Source organism: Talpa europaea, assembly GCF_964194135.1.
Source record: "Talpa europaea genome assembly, chromosome: 7".
NCBI lineage: Eukaryota > Metazoa > Chordata > Mammalia > Eulipotyphla > Talpidae > Talpa > Talpa europaea.
In genome coordinates, this window is record NC_140074.1 from 76,256,444 (window position 1) to 76,272,953 (window position 16,510).

At 36.8% G+C, this 16,510-nt stretch overlaps 1 protein-coding gene across 1 annotated transcript in view; it reads left to right on the top strand.

Moving 5' to 3' along the window:
* ERCC6L2 (ERCC excision repair 6 like 2) overlaps nucleotides 1-16,510 on the top strand; it is a gene marked incomplete at its 3' end in the record, with an annotated part of 122,014 nt that overhangs the window by 20,510 nt on the left and 84,994 nt on the right. Inside the window, exons 4-7 of the mRNA XM_084236151.1 lie at nucleotides 11,099-11,292; nucleotides 13,596-13,757; nucleotides 14,105-14,312; nucleotides 15,940-16,080. Coding sequence (XP_084092277.1) covers nucleotides 11,099-11,292; nucleotides 13,596-13,757; nucleotides 14,105-14,312; nucleotides 15,940-16,080 — 705 coding nt within the window. The remainder of the gene's footprint in view (nucleotides 1-11,098; nucleotides 11,293-13,595; nucleotides 13,758-14,104; nucleotides 14,313-15,939; nucleotides 16,081-16,510) is intronic.

The following is a 16,510-nucleotide window of genomic DNA, read 5'->3' on the forward strand; positions in this document are numbered from 1 at the left end:
TGAAAAACATTAAAGTTAGAAAGACTAAGGTCTAAGTTTATCTCTCTTTCCATGTGACTGTAGCTGTTCATGTCCATATTCAGTTTTGCAGATGTATTTATAAATACTTTATACATTATTCTTATTAAAAAATTGATAATCCTAATAAAATATTGAGGTGCAAAAAAGTATCCTATACTTATGTATCTGAATGTCATGTCCTCATATCTAGGAAACCAGACAGAAATGAAGATAAATTGATTTTATTTAATTAATTTATTTTCTTACACTATTATTCTTTTTTGGATAGTATTTAATTTCTTTCCTCAGTAGAAATGTTTCTTCAGTAGTTCTCCCAGCACCACAGCACCCATGATCCATTCCCACAGTCTCTTGTACTATTCCTTTCCATTTTGACCCTTCTCCTACCCTCACCCCTACTGTATGCCTCAGATCTATAAGTTTTGTCTTTTTCCTAACCCTTTGTTAGGAAACCCCCCTTGTTTCTGTATATTCCACATGTAAATGAAGCCATGGGATATTTATCTTTTCCTTCTGACTTATTTCACTTAGCATTATCCCTTTTGGCTCCATCCATGTTGCCACAAATGGCATGATATTATCTTTTTTGGTCATTTCGTAGTATTACATTGTGTATATATACCATATCTTCTTGATACAATCATCTGTTTTAGAACAGTTAGGTTGTTTCCATATCTTTGCTTCTGTAAATAGTGCTGCAATAAACTTAGGCATGTGGGTTTCCTTTTAGGTTAGTGTTTCTGTGTCCATTCTGTAGATTCCTAGGAGTAAAATTGCTTGGTCATATGGTAGTTCCATTTTTAGTGTTTTGAGCAATCTTCACACAGCTTTCCATAGTGGCTGGATCAGTGTACATTCCCACCAGCAGTTTAGGAGTGTTCCTGTTTTCACCACATCCTCACCAGCATTTGTTGTTTCTGTTTTTTTTTTTGTTTTTTTTTTAATGTGTGCCATTCTCACAGGTGTGAGATATTGTTGCATTGTATTTCTCTGATAAAAAAATGATGTTTTTCATATGCCTGTTGGCCATTTGCATTTCCCCTTTGTAGAGTGAATTTTTAGACCTTCTGACCATTTTTTGATTGTGTTGTTTCCTTTGTTTTTGTTGTCTAAGTTCCTTATAGATCTTTGTTATCAGTCCCTTATAAGATATGGTGTACAAACATTTTCTCACATTCAGTAGGGTGTCTTTTCCTTTTGGTTGCTGTCTCTTTTGCTGTGCAGAAGCTTTTTAGTTTGATATAATCTCAGTCTTTTATAATTCTCCTTTGTTTTCTTTTCTTCTGGAGATGTTTCTGAAGTTTGCATCATGGAGTGTTTTACCTGTGTTTTCCTCTCCCTATTTTATGGTTTCAGGTCTTACATCCAAGTCTTTCATCCAGTTTGAGTTGATTTTTTGCGTATGATGTGAGATGGTAGTCTAGTTTTATTCTTTTGCATGTGACAGTCGAGTTTTCCCAGCTCCTCGTTCCAGTGTACATTTTTTGCTCCTTTGTCATGCATTAGTTGACTATATATGTGTGGTTCTATTTAAGGGCTTTCAATTTGACTCCATTGGTCTATGTGTCTTTTTTTTTTTTTCTTTCAGTACTATTTTTTTTTTTTTAATAGCTTTGTAGTGTAGTTTGAAGTCTGAGAGTGTACTGCCTCCATTCTTCCCCCTTTTAGTCAGGAAAGCTCTGGCTGTTTGGGTTTTCCTGTGATTCTATGTGAATTTTAGCAATATTTGTTCCATTTCTTTAGAGAAAGATACTGAAATTTTTATTGGAATCATATTAAATATGTAAATTGCTTTGGATGAGATGCCCATTTTGATAATGTTGATTCCCCTATTCATGAGCAGGGAATGTCATTCCGTTTCTTTGTGTCTTCTATTTCTTTTAACAATGTTTTATAATTTATATAGTTACTTCACTTCATTTGTTAGGTTTATTTCCAGTTATTTAATTTTTTGGGAGGGTACAGGTATAAATGGGATGGTTTTCTTAATTTTATCCTCTTTAGGGTGATTGTTGAATTTTTGTGTATTGATTTTTAACTTTCTACTTTGCTAAGCTGATTTATAAATGTTTTAATTAGCTTTTCTGTGGGTATTTCAGGGTTCTCTATATATTATCATATAATTTGCAAAAAATGATGGCTTTACTTCTAGATTTGGATTTTACTTTGGATTCCTTTTATGTCTTTCTCTTGCCTAATTGCTCTAGCTAGGACTTCCAGTATTACATTGCGAAACATTGGTTGAGAAGGATATCCTTGTCTTGTTCCAGATCTTAATGGAAAGGCTTTCAACTTTTCACCATTGAAAATGATGTTAGATGTGGGTTTGGCACATATGACTTTATGTTCCATTACCCCAAGTTTTTCAAAGGCTTTCATGATAAATGGATTTGAATATTATCAAATGCTTTCTCAGCATTTATTGATACAGTCATAAGGTTTTTATTTTTCTTTTTGTTGATGTGAATTATGTTGTTTGTCTGATGTTGAACCATCCTTATGTTCCTGTAATAAATCCCATGGTTTATTATCCTTTTGATGCATTATTTGATGCATTATTATCCTTTTAAATCATGGTTTATTATCCTTTTGATGCATTATTGGATTCAGTTTGCTAAGATTTTATTGAGGAGTTTTGCATCTGTGTTCATTAGGGAGATTGGTCTGTAGTTTCCTTTTTTGTGTTTGGTTTTGGTATTACTGTGATGTTGGTCTCATAAAATATATTCGGTGGTATTCCTTCTTTCTCAGTTTTTTGAAAGGGTTTTAGCAGGATAGGCATCTTTGAATGTTTGGTAGAACTTGCTTTTGAAACCATCTGGTCCTGGTCTTTTGTTTTTGGAGAGAGTTTTAATTACTGTTTGAAGTTTCTTGCTTGTAATTGGTTTGTTCAAGTTTTCTATTTCTATGTTGAGGCTTGGGTCATTGTATAATTCTAAGAAGTGGTCAGTCTTATCTAGATTGTTGAATTTGTTTTCATAGAAATGTTCATAGTAATCTCTAATGATCCTCTGGATTTCTGCTGTGTCTGTTATAATTTCTCTTTTATTTATGATCCTATTATTTGCGTTTTCTACCTCTTTTTCTTTGTGAGTCTAGCTAGAGGTTTGTCTATTTTGTTTATTTTTCCCCAAAGAACCACATTTTGGTTTCATTGATCTTTTGGACTGTTTTTTATTTCTATTTCATTTGTTTCTGCCTTAATTCATATAATTTCCTTTCTTCTACTCTTTTTCTGAGGTTTTTTTTTTTGGTTCTTTTCTAATTCATCAAGATGGGAAATTAGGTTGTTTCTATGGGTTCTTTCTTGTTTTTTGATGTCAGCTTGTATTACTATATATTTTCCTCTTAATGCTGCTTTTGCTGTGCCAAGTGTGTTCTGGAAGTGTGAGTCCTCATTATCATTTGTCTCAAGCTATTTTTTATTTCTTCTTTGATTTTTCTCTTAACCCAGGTCTTTCAGGATAGTGTTTCCCATCCCCCACCCCCATTCTTTTTCCTTTTTCCTTTGATTCTTTGTGTGTATGTACCTTTGAGAGTATTGATTTGTTCTTCCATATTGGTTTTTTTTTTTTTTTAAGATTAATTTATTTATTTATACAAGAGCTGGGATACTGGCCAAAGGCATGGGAGGGCAAGAGAATTCACCAGAGACACAGCGGGGAGCAGAACAGGCAAAACGACCAAAAACACTGCTGAGGGGAATAGTGGGCAAGACAGGAATGGTCGGCCATGCCATGTGGGTTTCTCCTTGGCCATCTGGGAATCAAACTCATGCTGCAGAGGCTGTGGACAGCTTCACAGCGCAGTGCTCAACCCGCTGCACCACCAGGGAGGCCCTCTTCCATATTGTTTATTCTATTTCCTGGCTTTTTCCAGAATTTCTTATCTCCTTCATTGATCTTTTTATATCCTGCATTCCTTTGTTTTCTTAAAGTTTCAATATTGATCTTCTGTTTTTTCATTATGTTTATCATAGTATTCTTTTTTTTTTAATATCATAGTATCCTTTTCCTTTTCCGTATCATCTGATATATCTCTGATCTGTTTTTCTGAGTTTTGTGTTATTCAAATTCTTGGAGTTTCTTAATTATGGAAATTTTGAATTTTTCATCTGACAAGAAGAAAAATTCTTCCAAGTCACTGTTGCTGAGTTCTGAAGATTGCTTTTCTTTCTGTGGTGTATTATTCCCCTGAGGACTTGTTTGACCATTTGTGTTTTTCTTTCTCCCCAATTTTGTTTTCAGGTTTACTCTGCAATAGATGGGGCTTCTGCTGAGCCTGAGTCTTTCTCTCCCTCTCTTGTAGGTGTTTACTTGGGTGAGGTATGGGTTGTCCCAGTGAATGGGGCTGGTGAGTGTGACCTCTGGCACCTCCTGCCATCATCTGGGTGGGTGTCTTGGCTGCTGGGGCCACTGATTTTATGAAATTTTGTATTATGGTAATGAAATACTTTCCATAAATTTCAAAGCAGTCTTTTATGCATAAGTGTAATCTGTTATATTGTGTGATGTTCCTATTCATTCATATCAATCAATAGGGCCATTTCAGTGTAAAATTTTGGGAAGTACTGGCTTATAATAATTATTGTTACTTTAAATCTTGTTATATTTGTTATAGCACAAATGCATAAGTGTCAAATTCAATTTGATCCTAAAAAGCATTATGATCCTTTTTTTTTTTTAAAGATTTATTTATTTATGCATACAAGAACTGGGGTACAGGCCAGAGATGCTGGTGGGGAGGTGAGAGCATTCACCAGGACAGATTGGGAAACAGAACAGGCAGATTGACTGAAATACACTGCTGAGTGGAGCAGTGGGCAGGAGGGAGAGAGGGAGAGGTCTGCTGTGCCATGTAGAGGTCTGCTGTGCCTGAAGATGGAACTCCTGCTACAAAGGCTGGGGGATAGCTTCATAGTGCTAACGCTAAACCCCTTACACCCCAAATCATTATGATTCTTGACGTGTTTTAAGTCTTCAAGAGTTCAAGTACTAAGTTTTTTTATTTTTAGCCCTGGGTCATTTGTATTTGGTTCTAAATGTAGCACAAAGTTACATATGTCTTGTATCACTCATGATGATTAAAAGAGAGGGGAGAGATAGAAAAGAGAGAAAAGTGATATTTTTAACATTTCAATTTAAAATATTTTACTAAGAATGGGAGAATAGAGAAGGTAAGGTAATTTATTTGATAATGTGATAAAGTATGCTAATAGCTATCTTAATTGTTTTTCTGTCCCTTCCTCCCTCCTTTCTGTCCCCTCCCTTTCTTTATCTACTCCCTCCCCTTCCTTTCCCATCCTTTCCCATACCCTCCTCTACTTAGCACTCTATGTAGTGAAAGGGAATACTGATGTTAGAATTAGCTTCTTTGAAGCAAAGAACTAAGTGATTGGTTCCCCTTTAATTAATTATTGTGCCATTGCTTTTCATCATTCTATCAATTCATCTTTCTGATAATTCATTGCTAATAGATACATTACAGCTGCTTTTTGTATATTGTTTTGTATTCTGCAACTTTACTGAATTAATTTATTAGATTTAGCAGTTATTTTGAGCCATTAGAGTCATCTGCAAACTGAGATAGTTTTGCTTCTTCATTTCCAATATGGATGCTTTCTTGCCTAATCTATGGTTAGGACTTCCGATACTATGTTGAGTTAAAGTTTCAAAAGTGGGCATCTTTGTTTTTGTTCCTGGTTTTAGAGAAAAGTTGTCAGCTTTCTCTCATTGAGTATGACGTTAACTGTTAGCTTGTCAGGTATTAACTGTTAGCTTGTCCTTTATTATATTGTAGTACATTTCTGTGCCCCATTTGTTAAGGGTTTTATTATAAAAGTGTATTGATTTGGGCCTCCTTGGTGTCGCAGCTGTTGAGCACTGGGTTGCGAAGCTGCCTGCAGCCTCTGCAGTGCCTGTTCGTTCCCCGGCCCCTGGGTGAGGGTCCCACATGGTGTGCAGACCTCTCCTGCCGCCTGCTGCTCCCCTCAGGAGTGTACTTTGTCAGTCTGCCTGTTCTATTCCCCACTCTAGCTCTGGTGAATTCTCTCACCCTCCCGTGCTTCTGACTGTACACAATGCTTGTATAAATAAATAAATAAAGCTTTTAAAAAAAAGTGTATCGATTTTTGTTAAATGCTTTTATTGCACCTGTTGAGATAATCAGGTAATTTTTGTCCTTCATTTTGTTAATGTGTTATATCACATTTATTAGTTTGCATATATTGAACCATCCTTGCATCCCAGGAATTAATCCCACTTGATCATGGTGTATGATCCCTTTATATACTGTTTATTTGTTTATTAATATTTTCTTGAAGATTTTTACATCTATGTTCAACATAAGTATTAACCTTAATTTTCTTTTCTTGTGGTGTTCTTGTCTGCTTTTGGTATTAGGATAATACTAATCTCATAAAATAAGTTTGAAAGTGTTCCTTCCTTGTATATTTTTTAGAAATATTTGCATTAAATTGATGATACTTCTTTAAATGTTTGGTAGAATTTACCAATGAAGGCATCTTATTCTTTTTTTAAAAAGATTTATTTATTTATACAAGAACTGGGGTACAGGTCAGAGGCGCAGGAGGGTAAGAGAATTCACCAGAGAGAGTGGGGAGCAGAACAGGCAGATGGACCGAAGATACCAGCTAAGGGGAGCAGCAGGTGAGGCAGGAGAGGTCTGCCACACCATGTGGGTTTCTCCCTGGCCGCCTGGGAATCAAACCCACATTGCAGAGGCTGTGAACAGCTTCATAGCACAGCACTCAACCTGCTGCACCACTGGGGAGGCCCCAAAGTCATCTTATTCTTAACTTTCTTTGTTGGGAGATTTTATCTTTACTGACTGAACCTCCTTACTAGTAAGGTTGATTGTAAAAGGAGTTGGGATTATTACAGGACAGATCAGTGGAACCCTGAAACATGTAAATACTAAACAGAGACATGTCAGGAATCTTGACAAGGACAGGTTTCTTTGGAGGGTTTATTTTATTTAGGTCAGAACACCTTTTTATATAAGCTTAAGAGAGATGGGAGGAGAATGAGTACAGACTGTATATTGGTAACTCCTGATTAGACAATACACAAAATAGTGCTAAAGAACAGTTCAAAGGAGGAAGACAGGTCACTGTGTATGGGTTCTCAGTCATGTGCCAATAAATGCAAGACCATTCAGGCTCAGGAAACAACAATGGAATTTATTTAACAAGCAGTAGATGTGGTAACAAATAGTTTCTAAGGCCACAAGTGGCTGACTATCTCACTCCAGATAGTGTCTCAAGTGTCTGGTAGTTCCAAACAAAGGCCACTCATGCTAGATGGTGCTGTTCTATCAATGAGGGCCTGGAGCTGGTGGCACACTGGTCAGCAGTGTATCAGAATACAAATCACAGTGGCAGTTGGATGTGCTCACAGATGAGGCTGCTGAGGTGATACCACAGTCTGAAGGCCCAGTCTGAAGGCCAGGCTGGACAGCGCTGGACTTGGGACAGGACAACAACGGAGGCAGCAGCACTGGGAGGCTGTGCCAAATGACCAGAAGCAGTGACAGGTCTCAAAGGTGACTGGAAACAGTATGCTGGTTACCTGTCAGCAGTGCTACAGTTCTTTGTGAGCTATTGGTATGAATCAACAGCCAACAGTCTTCAAGACACCAGGCCAAAAGCAGTGATGCTCCTTGCAGGTGATGTCAGAGGCAGAGCCAGAGTCAGGTGCAGCAGCTGGGTCTCTGTAAAGGTCTGTGGAGTCTGGAGTTCTACACAGGCAGGTCTGTGGAATCCAACAGAGATTAAGTCACCCTCTCAATGCGGCTTCTCTTGAAGGCCATCTGCAGAATCCCTCTTCTTTGGAAGCCAGGAGAGAATCCTCCTTTCCTCAGTTGCTGCAAGCAGAGGGAATCAATCTGGCTCTTGCTCTGCCTTCTGTCCTTTTTCAGGGTCCCCCACCCTACAAACCTGATGGGACCATTTTCTACTCTAATTGTCTGATTGTTGCAGCTGGCCTTAGTTGGACCAGCTGCTGCCCCTTCAGCAGGAGACAGTTACAACAATGCAGGGTGTGGGGAGGACCTGTAGCAGCACTGGGACATGGGTCTCAGCCACTGTAGTGTGGGCTCTGCCACGGACCTACTATGTTGGCCTGGCACTGCACAGGCCTTTCTGCCTGTGGCTCCAGGGAGCTGCAGTGCTGAAGCAGCCCCAGCAGAGCTCAACACTCCTACAAGCAGCCTGGACCAGGAGCTATGGAGCTTGGGGTTTGCATCCACTGCTGGAGCTTGCTCTGGCATGCGGTGACTTTGTCACTGTAGCCCCAGGATGCCCCAGTGTGGTATGTTGGGGGGATTCCACTGCCAGCCACTTTAGGAACTGATTGGAGGCAGTGAATTCTGTGGACAGAGAGGGCCCCAGCAGATACCCTCACACTGGGGTGAATGTCAGGTGGGGAAACACCCTCCAATTCTGGCTTTTTTTTTTCTTTTTTCTTTTTTTAATTTTTATATTCCTCATACAATTGCAACCCCCTTATTTTGACCCTAGTGCCTCATTTCCCCACCCCCCACCCCCGATAGTGTGTCTCTGATTCATAGTTGTTTATTGATTTTGATTAGTATATGTTTTATGGTTTCAGGTCTTATGTCTAGTTCTTTAATCCATTTTGAGTTGACCATAAATCTGTGGGTTTATTTTTGGGTTTTCTGTTTGGTTCCATTGGTCCATGTGTCTGTTCTTGTTCCAATACCATGCAGTTTTGATTATTATAGCTTTGTAGTATAGTTTGAAATCTGGGCAAGTGATGCCTCCATTCCCTTCTTTTTTTTTTCAGGAGGGTTTTGGTTTTGGCTATTTGGGGTTTTTGGTGACTCCATATGAATTTCATCAATATTGTTTCTATTTCTTTGAAGAATGACGTTGATATTTTAATTGGAATAACATTGAATTCTGTAGCTTGCTTTTGGTAGGATGGCCATTTTGATAATGTTAATTCTTCCGATCCATGAGCAGGGGATGTCTTATCATTTCTTTGTGTCTACTTCTATTTCTTTTAACAGTGTTTTATAGTTTTCTTTGTATAGGTCCTTTACTCCTTTTGTTAGGTTTATTCCCAAGTATTTGATATTTTTTGTTTCAATAATAAAAGGAACAGTTTTCTTGATTTCTTCTTCAGATTTATTGTTTGTGTATAGAAAGACTATTGGTTTTTGTGTGTTGATTTTGTATCCTGCCACTTTACTAAACTGATTGATCGGTTTAATTAGTTTTTCTGTGGAGTTATTGGGGTTCTCTATGTAAATTATCATATCTTAAACTAACAGCTAGAGTTTGACTTCTTCCTTGCCTATTTGGATTCTTTTTATGTCTTTGTCTTATTGCTCTGGCCAGGACTTCTAGTATTATGTTGAAAAGCATCTGTGAGAGTGGACATCCTTGTGTTGTTCCAGATCTTAATGGGAATGCTTTCAGCTTGTCACCATTGAGAATGATATTGGCTGTAGGGTTGTCATATATGGCCTTTATGATGTTGAGGTATGTTCCTTGTATCCCGAGAATTTCAAGGACCTTTGTCATAAATGGGTGTAGTACTTTGTCAAATGCTTTTTCAGCATCTATGGATATTATCATATGGTTTTTATATTTCACTGATGCAAAAATCCTCAACAAAGTCCTTGCCAACAGAATCCAACAGTGCATCCATAAGATAATTCACCACAACCAAGTAGGATTTATTCCAGAGACACAAGGATGGTTCAACATCCGAAAATCAATCAATGTAATCCAACACATCAACAATTCTGGCATTTTTAAGAGGAGCACAGACTGTACCCTGCACATGCTGGCCAGTGAGCTGGGAAACCATGGCTGCTATTAAGCTTCCCAGTGCTGTTCGGGAGGCAGGCATTCCTGGCTTCTGTAAAGTTGCTCATGCCCTACATGGTCACTGTTACACTAAAGATCATTGTTGTAAAGGGAAGTGAGGTGATGGGGGAAAGCTAGAGCGAGGGAGATAGAGTTAAGGGAAAGGTTTCTTTGTATTTTATTTTTTTTTAAACTTTTTTTATTAAAGCTTTATTTATTTATTTATACAAGCACTGGGTACAGTCAGAAGTGCGGGAGGGTGAGAGGATTCACCAGAGCCAGAGCTGGGAGCAGAACAGGCAGACTGATGAAATACACTGCTGAGGGGAGCAGTGGGCAGCAGGAGAGGTCTGCGCGCCATGTGGGACCCTCGCTGGCGGCCGGGGATCAAACCGAACCGGCACTGCAGAGGCTGCGGGCAGATTCGCAGCCCAGCGCTCTACTGCTGTGCCACCGGGGGATGCCCTGTATTTTCTTTTTTAACCCTGGGAAATATTGGAACATGTTTGCTTGTAGATGAATAGACCAAGGAAAAGTTAATCATGTAAGTGAGAAAGGGAAATTTTGTCAGCACTGACTTTAGGTTGGCAAGAAGTAATGGGAGCCACTATATAAGTCTAGGGGTTGTCTTTAATGAGAACATGGACAGTTCATGGTGACAAGCAGGAAAACAGAATATATGGAAATGAATAAATTTATTTATTGATATAATGGTAAGCAAGGTAGAGGTTTTCTTTTAATTGCTTTGATTTGCAGTGAATCTTCCAAGTCTTCAACTGGCAGTATTTGAGAGAAAGAGAGGAAATGGATTAGGGAAATTAAAAAAGAAAGCAAGCTCCAGAAGACCATAAATTTCAAGAAAAATACCTGGCCAGCTTTGCTTATTTGTTTTGCCCACCAAGCCCTTGAAAAGATGATACTATTTTATCTATTTTTGAGACTTGCTTCTCTCTTATCTCTCAACTCCTTAATAAGGGTGAGGATCAGGGAGGGGGATTATAAAACTTAGCTCTTCATTTGGACAAGGCTAGGTGTTGATTTTGTCCTAGGAAAAAGACAAGGAAACCACAACGATTTTTTGATGATCTTCTATGTCCAGATATATCTAACTACACAACTGTATGTATTCTTATTAACGCTAGTGTCAAAAATGAAAGAATAGTTCTACAGGTAATTTTCATTTTCAAAAATTATATCAGGATATTTTCCTTCTTCTTTTAGATTTTCTTAATAGTTGCTCCTCTTTCTGTTCTCTACAACTGGAGGGATGAATTGGACACCTGGGGATATTTCAGAGTCTCTGTTTTACATGGTAACAAAAAGGAAAATGAACTGATTCGTGTGAAGCAGAGAAAATGTGAAATTGCTCTAACGACTTATGAAACACTGCGCTTATATCTGGATGAACTTAACAGGTAATGGGAGTCAAAACATTAAATGCTATGTGTACATTAATTATGTTTATATTGTGATTTTTCAATCCAATCTCTGGATGGTCTTTAGCATGATTTAATTCCATTTCAGAATTACTGAAATAGTTTATAATGATTATTTTCTGAGGAAAAACCTGCATCAGAGTTTCCATAGTTTCTTATTCTATTTTCTCTATTACTTCAACAAACAATGCCTATCAAAGAATAAGTCTGTCCTAAAACTCACGTAAATTTTTTAAAAAGATTTGTTTGTTTGTTTATTTGTTTATTTATTCATACAAGCACTGGGAACATTTAGAAGCTTGGAGGGTGAGAGAATTCACCAGAGCCAGAGCAGGGAACAGAACAGGCAGACCGATGAAAAACACTGCTGAGGGGAGCAACGGGCAAGACAGTTGAGGTCTGTCGTGCCATGTGGGACTCTTGCCTGCAGCTGGGGATCGAACTGGCGCTGCAGAGGCTGTGGGCAGCTTCGCAAACCAGCGTTAAACCACTGCACCACCAGGGGAGGCCTACATGTAAAATTTTTTATAGCTATGGTACCTTGAGACTAAGAGTGATTTTCATGAATGATTTTAATTATGTTGTGAATGTAGAGTGATAAAATTTACATATGCATATTGAAAACCACTGTTTCGGGTCTGCAAGTATCCAAAAGAAATAAACTGGTTTGTGACCTGACTGGGCTATTTTGTGAAGAAGGGATTAGTATGCAGGAGACATATTAGTTAGATCACATTAGATCTGTTGAGCAGATCTCCCCAATTTCTGGAGACTTCTGGTGCACTGGTTCCTAGCTTTTTCTTTTTAATTTTATTTTTACATTGTTGTTCATTTTCATACAGTGTTTGATTTCTCCTCTTAGGTGTTGTCCTCATAAAATTCCCACCACCATCACACCGTGGAACTTTGTGCTCTTCCCTCTGTTTTGATCCCTTCCCCCCCCAACCCCGATGATTGTCTCCTATTTATAGTTTGACTGCTAGTTTTGTCTTTTTTTCCCTCATCCCTTGTATAGTTTCCCTATGTTCCTAGTATAAGTGAAACCATACAATATTTTTCTTCTTTCTTCTGACTCATTTCACTGAGCATAATCCCTTCCAGCTCCATCCATGTTGCTGTGAATGGCATGAGTTTCTCTTTTTTGATTGCCGAGTAGTAGTCCATTATGTATAGATACTACATCTTCTTGATCCAGCCATCTATTTTTGGGCATTTGGGTTATTTCTGGGTTTTACCTATTGTAAATAGTGCTGCAATAAACATAGGGGTACAGATACTCTTTTTTGAATCAATGTTTTTGTGTCTTTTGGGTAGATTCCTAGGAGTGGAATTGCTGGATTATATGGTAGATCCATATTTAGTAATTTGAGGGTCTTCCACACAGCTTTCCATAATGGTTGGACCTGTTTGAATTCCCACCAGCAATGTAAGAGGGAGCTTTTTTCTCCACATCCTTGCCAGTATTTGTTATTGGTTTTTAAATTTATTTTATTTTATTTTAAATATTTTATTTTATTTTTTAAAATTTTTATTTTTTTATATTATACATCATTGTTCATTTTTAAACAATATTTGCTTCTCCCCACCCCCTCAGGTGTAGTCCCTATAGAATTTCCTTCACCAATTTACCCATGCACCATCACCTCAGTCCCCTGTGCTCTTCCCTTGTACCCTCTGATCCCTCTCCCTCCTCCTCCCCTGCAGTATGTCTCTAATTTATAATTGTCTGATTTATAATTGCTTTGTTGTGTTTTGTACTGTTAGTATTTTTTTACACTGATGTCTTATTTGGTTCTCCTATATCCTTACTATAAGTGAAACCATCCGATATTTTTCCAATGGGGCCCATTCTTACTGGTGTGAGATGATATCTGTTGTGGTTTTGATTTGCATTTCCCTGATTATAAATGATGGTGAGGTTCCCAGCTTTTAAGAGTTCAGTAATATGAATCAGATTACTTCTTGACTTTCTCCACTACTCACATATAGGGTGTTATTTTTTCCACTTTTATCTTGTTCATCTTCTTCCCTGTTTTTAAAATTTTGTGGGTTTTTCCTCCTCTTTCTCTTTGTTCTTAAGGGAGTCTACCTATCTTTACATCCTTTTTTCTCCATGTACATTGTGTGTGGCAATTTAACTAATATAATAGTTGAGAATTCTATGGAATCATCAGAGTAAAGAAAGGGAAAACTACAAAACTTTGGAAGAGGCTCTGTGAAAGTTATGCAGATAAGAAAGGTAGAGTTTCTCCATGTTTTCCTACTTTTTCCTCACTTTATAGTTTGGAATGGTCAGCTATAATTGTGGATGAAGCTCATAGAATCAAGAATCCAAAGGCTAGAGTGACAGAAGTGATGAAAGCTTTAAAATGTAAAGTCCGCGTCGGTCTCACTGGAACCATTCTTCAAAACAACATGAAAGAACTGTGGTGTGTTATGGACTGGTGAGAGAAAATATTTTATACTTTTTGGGAAACTTAAGTAATACTTCTTTAATGTTGCCTGTTTGCTTATTTATAGTTTCTGAAAAAAGTTATTCATTTATAGAAGTTTTTGATTCCAAACACAATATACCAGAGTAGAATCACATGAAAAATCTACCTCTGTGTATTATTTTTAGTCCCTAAAGAAGATAGCTTAGCTAATTTATAATTACATCCTTTTCTTATGGTTAATTACTGAAATTGTCATTAAGAAGATCATTCTTGTTTTGTTATTGTTATCGTTATTATATTAAACAGTGACTTACAAGTTTTTATAGCAAAGAGATAATTTCATTGTTTTTATAAAGGGCTGTGCCAGGACTTTTAGGTAGCAGGAGTCACTTCAAGAAGCAGTTTTCTGACCCAGTAGAACATGGTCAGAGACACACAGCCACAAAAAGAGAACTAGCTACAGGCCGAAAGGCCATGCAAAGGCTTGCAAAAAAGATGTCCGGATGGTTTCTCAGGCGTACCAAGACGCTTATCAAGGATCAGTTGCCTAAGAAGGAAGACCGGGTGAGAACTACATTGGTCTATATTATTAATTTCTTCTTGTGTTTTAATCTTTTTTTTTTTTTAAGATTTATTTATTTATTCATACAAGAGCTGGGGAACAGGCCAGAAATGCAGGGACCAGAGACAAAGTGGGGAGCAGAACAGGGAGATTGACTGAAGTACACTGCTGAGGGGAGCAGTGGGTGAGTCAGGAGAGGTCTGCTGTGCCATGTGGATTGCTCCCTGGCCGGCCGGAGATTGAACTGTGCTGCAGAGGCTGCGGACAGCTTCATAGGTTGCGTCTTAACCTCTTGTGCCACCAGGGAGGCCCCTTGTATTTTAATCTTGAAAAAATTTTCTTTTTGAGGGGAAATCTCTCTCCTGTGGTATTTTAGGATATAATTTTTTTGCCTTTTACTTAGTGTTAAGCAGATTTTTAGAAAACTTTGAGCCCAGTTGTTTTCCTTACTGACTTTACTAACCTGTTAGTTTACATTAAACTCTTATTTTAGTACAAGAAGATTTTTGATATAATTCTACCTCAGTGAAGAAAAAAGAGCTTCTCTTTCTAATGTATTTTCTGTGCATACTTAGTCCTTTCTATCCTGCTCTTGTCTGTAACCAGTATATTCTTTGGTACCCTAATTCTAGCTCTAGAATCAAAGTGGTTAGATATTTTTATTGTAGAATTTTTTCTAATAGAATGCTATTTGCGGTTACATGACTAGTCTAATTTTAAGATTTTATAGGAAATCTACAATTCTGTTGTTTAAGAAAATTTGAAGAGTTTAACTTAATAGTATTTTTAAAGTAGTGTATTCATTATTTTTTATACTTCTTAATCTTGTGGTTCTTTTAACTTAGGCAATAGAAAAAAGTTCTATAAATTACTGTTAAACTAAATCTAATTTAGTTTAGGATATACTATTATTACTTTGAAGGGAAAAACTGATGTTTATATAAAAGTTGGGGAAATTGATACAAGGTTGACTTTTTGAGCCAAACAGAATACACTATTGAATTGAAGTAATATATGAACCCCTATCTTTTACAATACTTTGTGTGGGTTTATGTATTCTATTTAGCTGTCTATAACAGAAGGAATCATGAACCATAAATATAAGAACAGAGAGTTGTACAAAGGGATTTAGCACTTGAGCTCTAAATCAAATACATGGGTTTATATCCTAGTTCTCTTACATGTGAGTTTTGTGACCTTGAATAGTTTGCTAAGTCTTTCAACTTTGGTTTCTTTATCTTTTAAATAAAAATGATGATTATAGTCCTTGTGTCATGTGGGAGCTCTAAATTATAGTGTTCAATAAATGTTATTACATGTTTAATAATAACTTTGTAAAATAATCAGAAATAAATTTAACCAAGGATATGAAAGATCTGAATACACATAGCTTTTTTTTCATATTTTGATTCCTTTTAATTAAAAAAAACTATGAGACTTATTTGAAAATAAAATTATAATTCTTTATAGTTTAGGGTAGTGGCAAGGGATAGAATTGGGAGAAATTGTCATCATGATGTGTCTCAAAGACAAATTAATGCATTAGCAATTTTCACTGTTACAATATATGAAATAGATGATTATTGTAATAAAAGATTCTAATAATTACTTTGTGTTTTATCTTGGCAGATGGTGTATTGTTCGCTTACAGATTTTCAGAAAGCTGTCTATCGGACAGTATTAGAATCAGAAGATGTGACTTTGATACTTCAGTCTTCTGAGCCTTGTACATGCAACAGTGGTCGAAAAAGGCGAAATTGCTGTTATAAGGCAAGTGATTCAAAGATAGTGTTGCTTCTTTACTATCTTGCTTTTGATTACATAGTACTCTATTTAGTGATAGAGTAAATAGCAGATAAAATAACTTTTCCACAGACAGTTCTTAACTCTCAAAGCCATAATTTAATAAATAAGAATAGTTTTTAATAGCGCATAGTAATCAAAACAAAATACAATATTCAAATGGCCTTAAAAAATAAACAGTCCTTGAAATTAGTTGCAATTGATAGGCTTCATTTTGACTTTTATTGGGAAGTATTGTACTTTGATCTTAAAATTTTATTTTAAGGAAGTTTCTAATTATCGACTAATAGTAAACTTACTTCATCCGTGATAGCAGGCTTAAAATATTATGATATGATATATAGTGTTAATGTAATAGAAACTGTGTTTTAATACATTATTGTTTTTTAATTTAAAT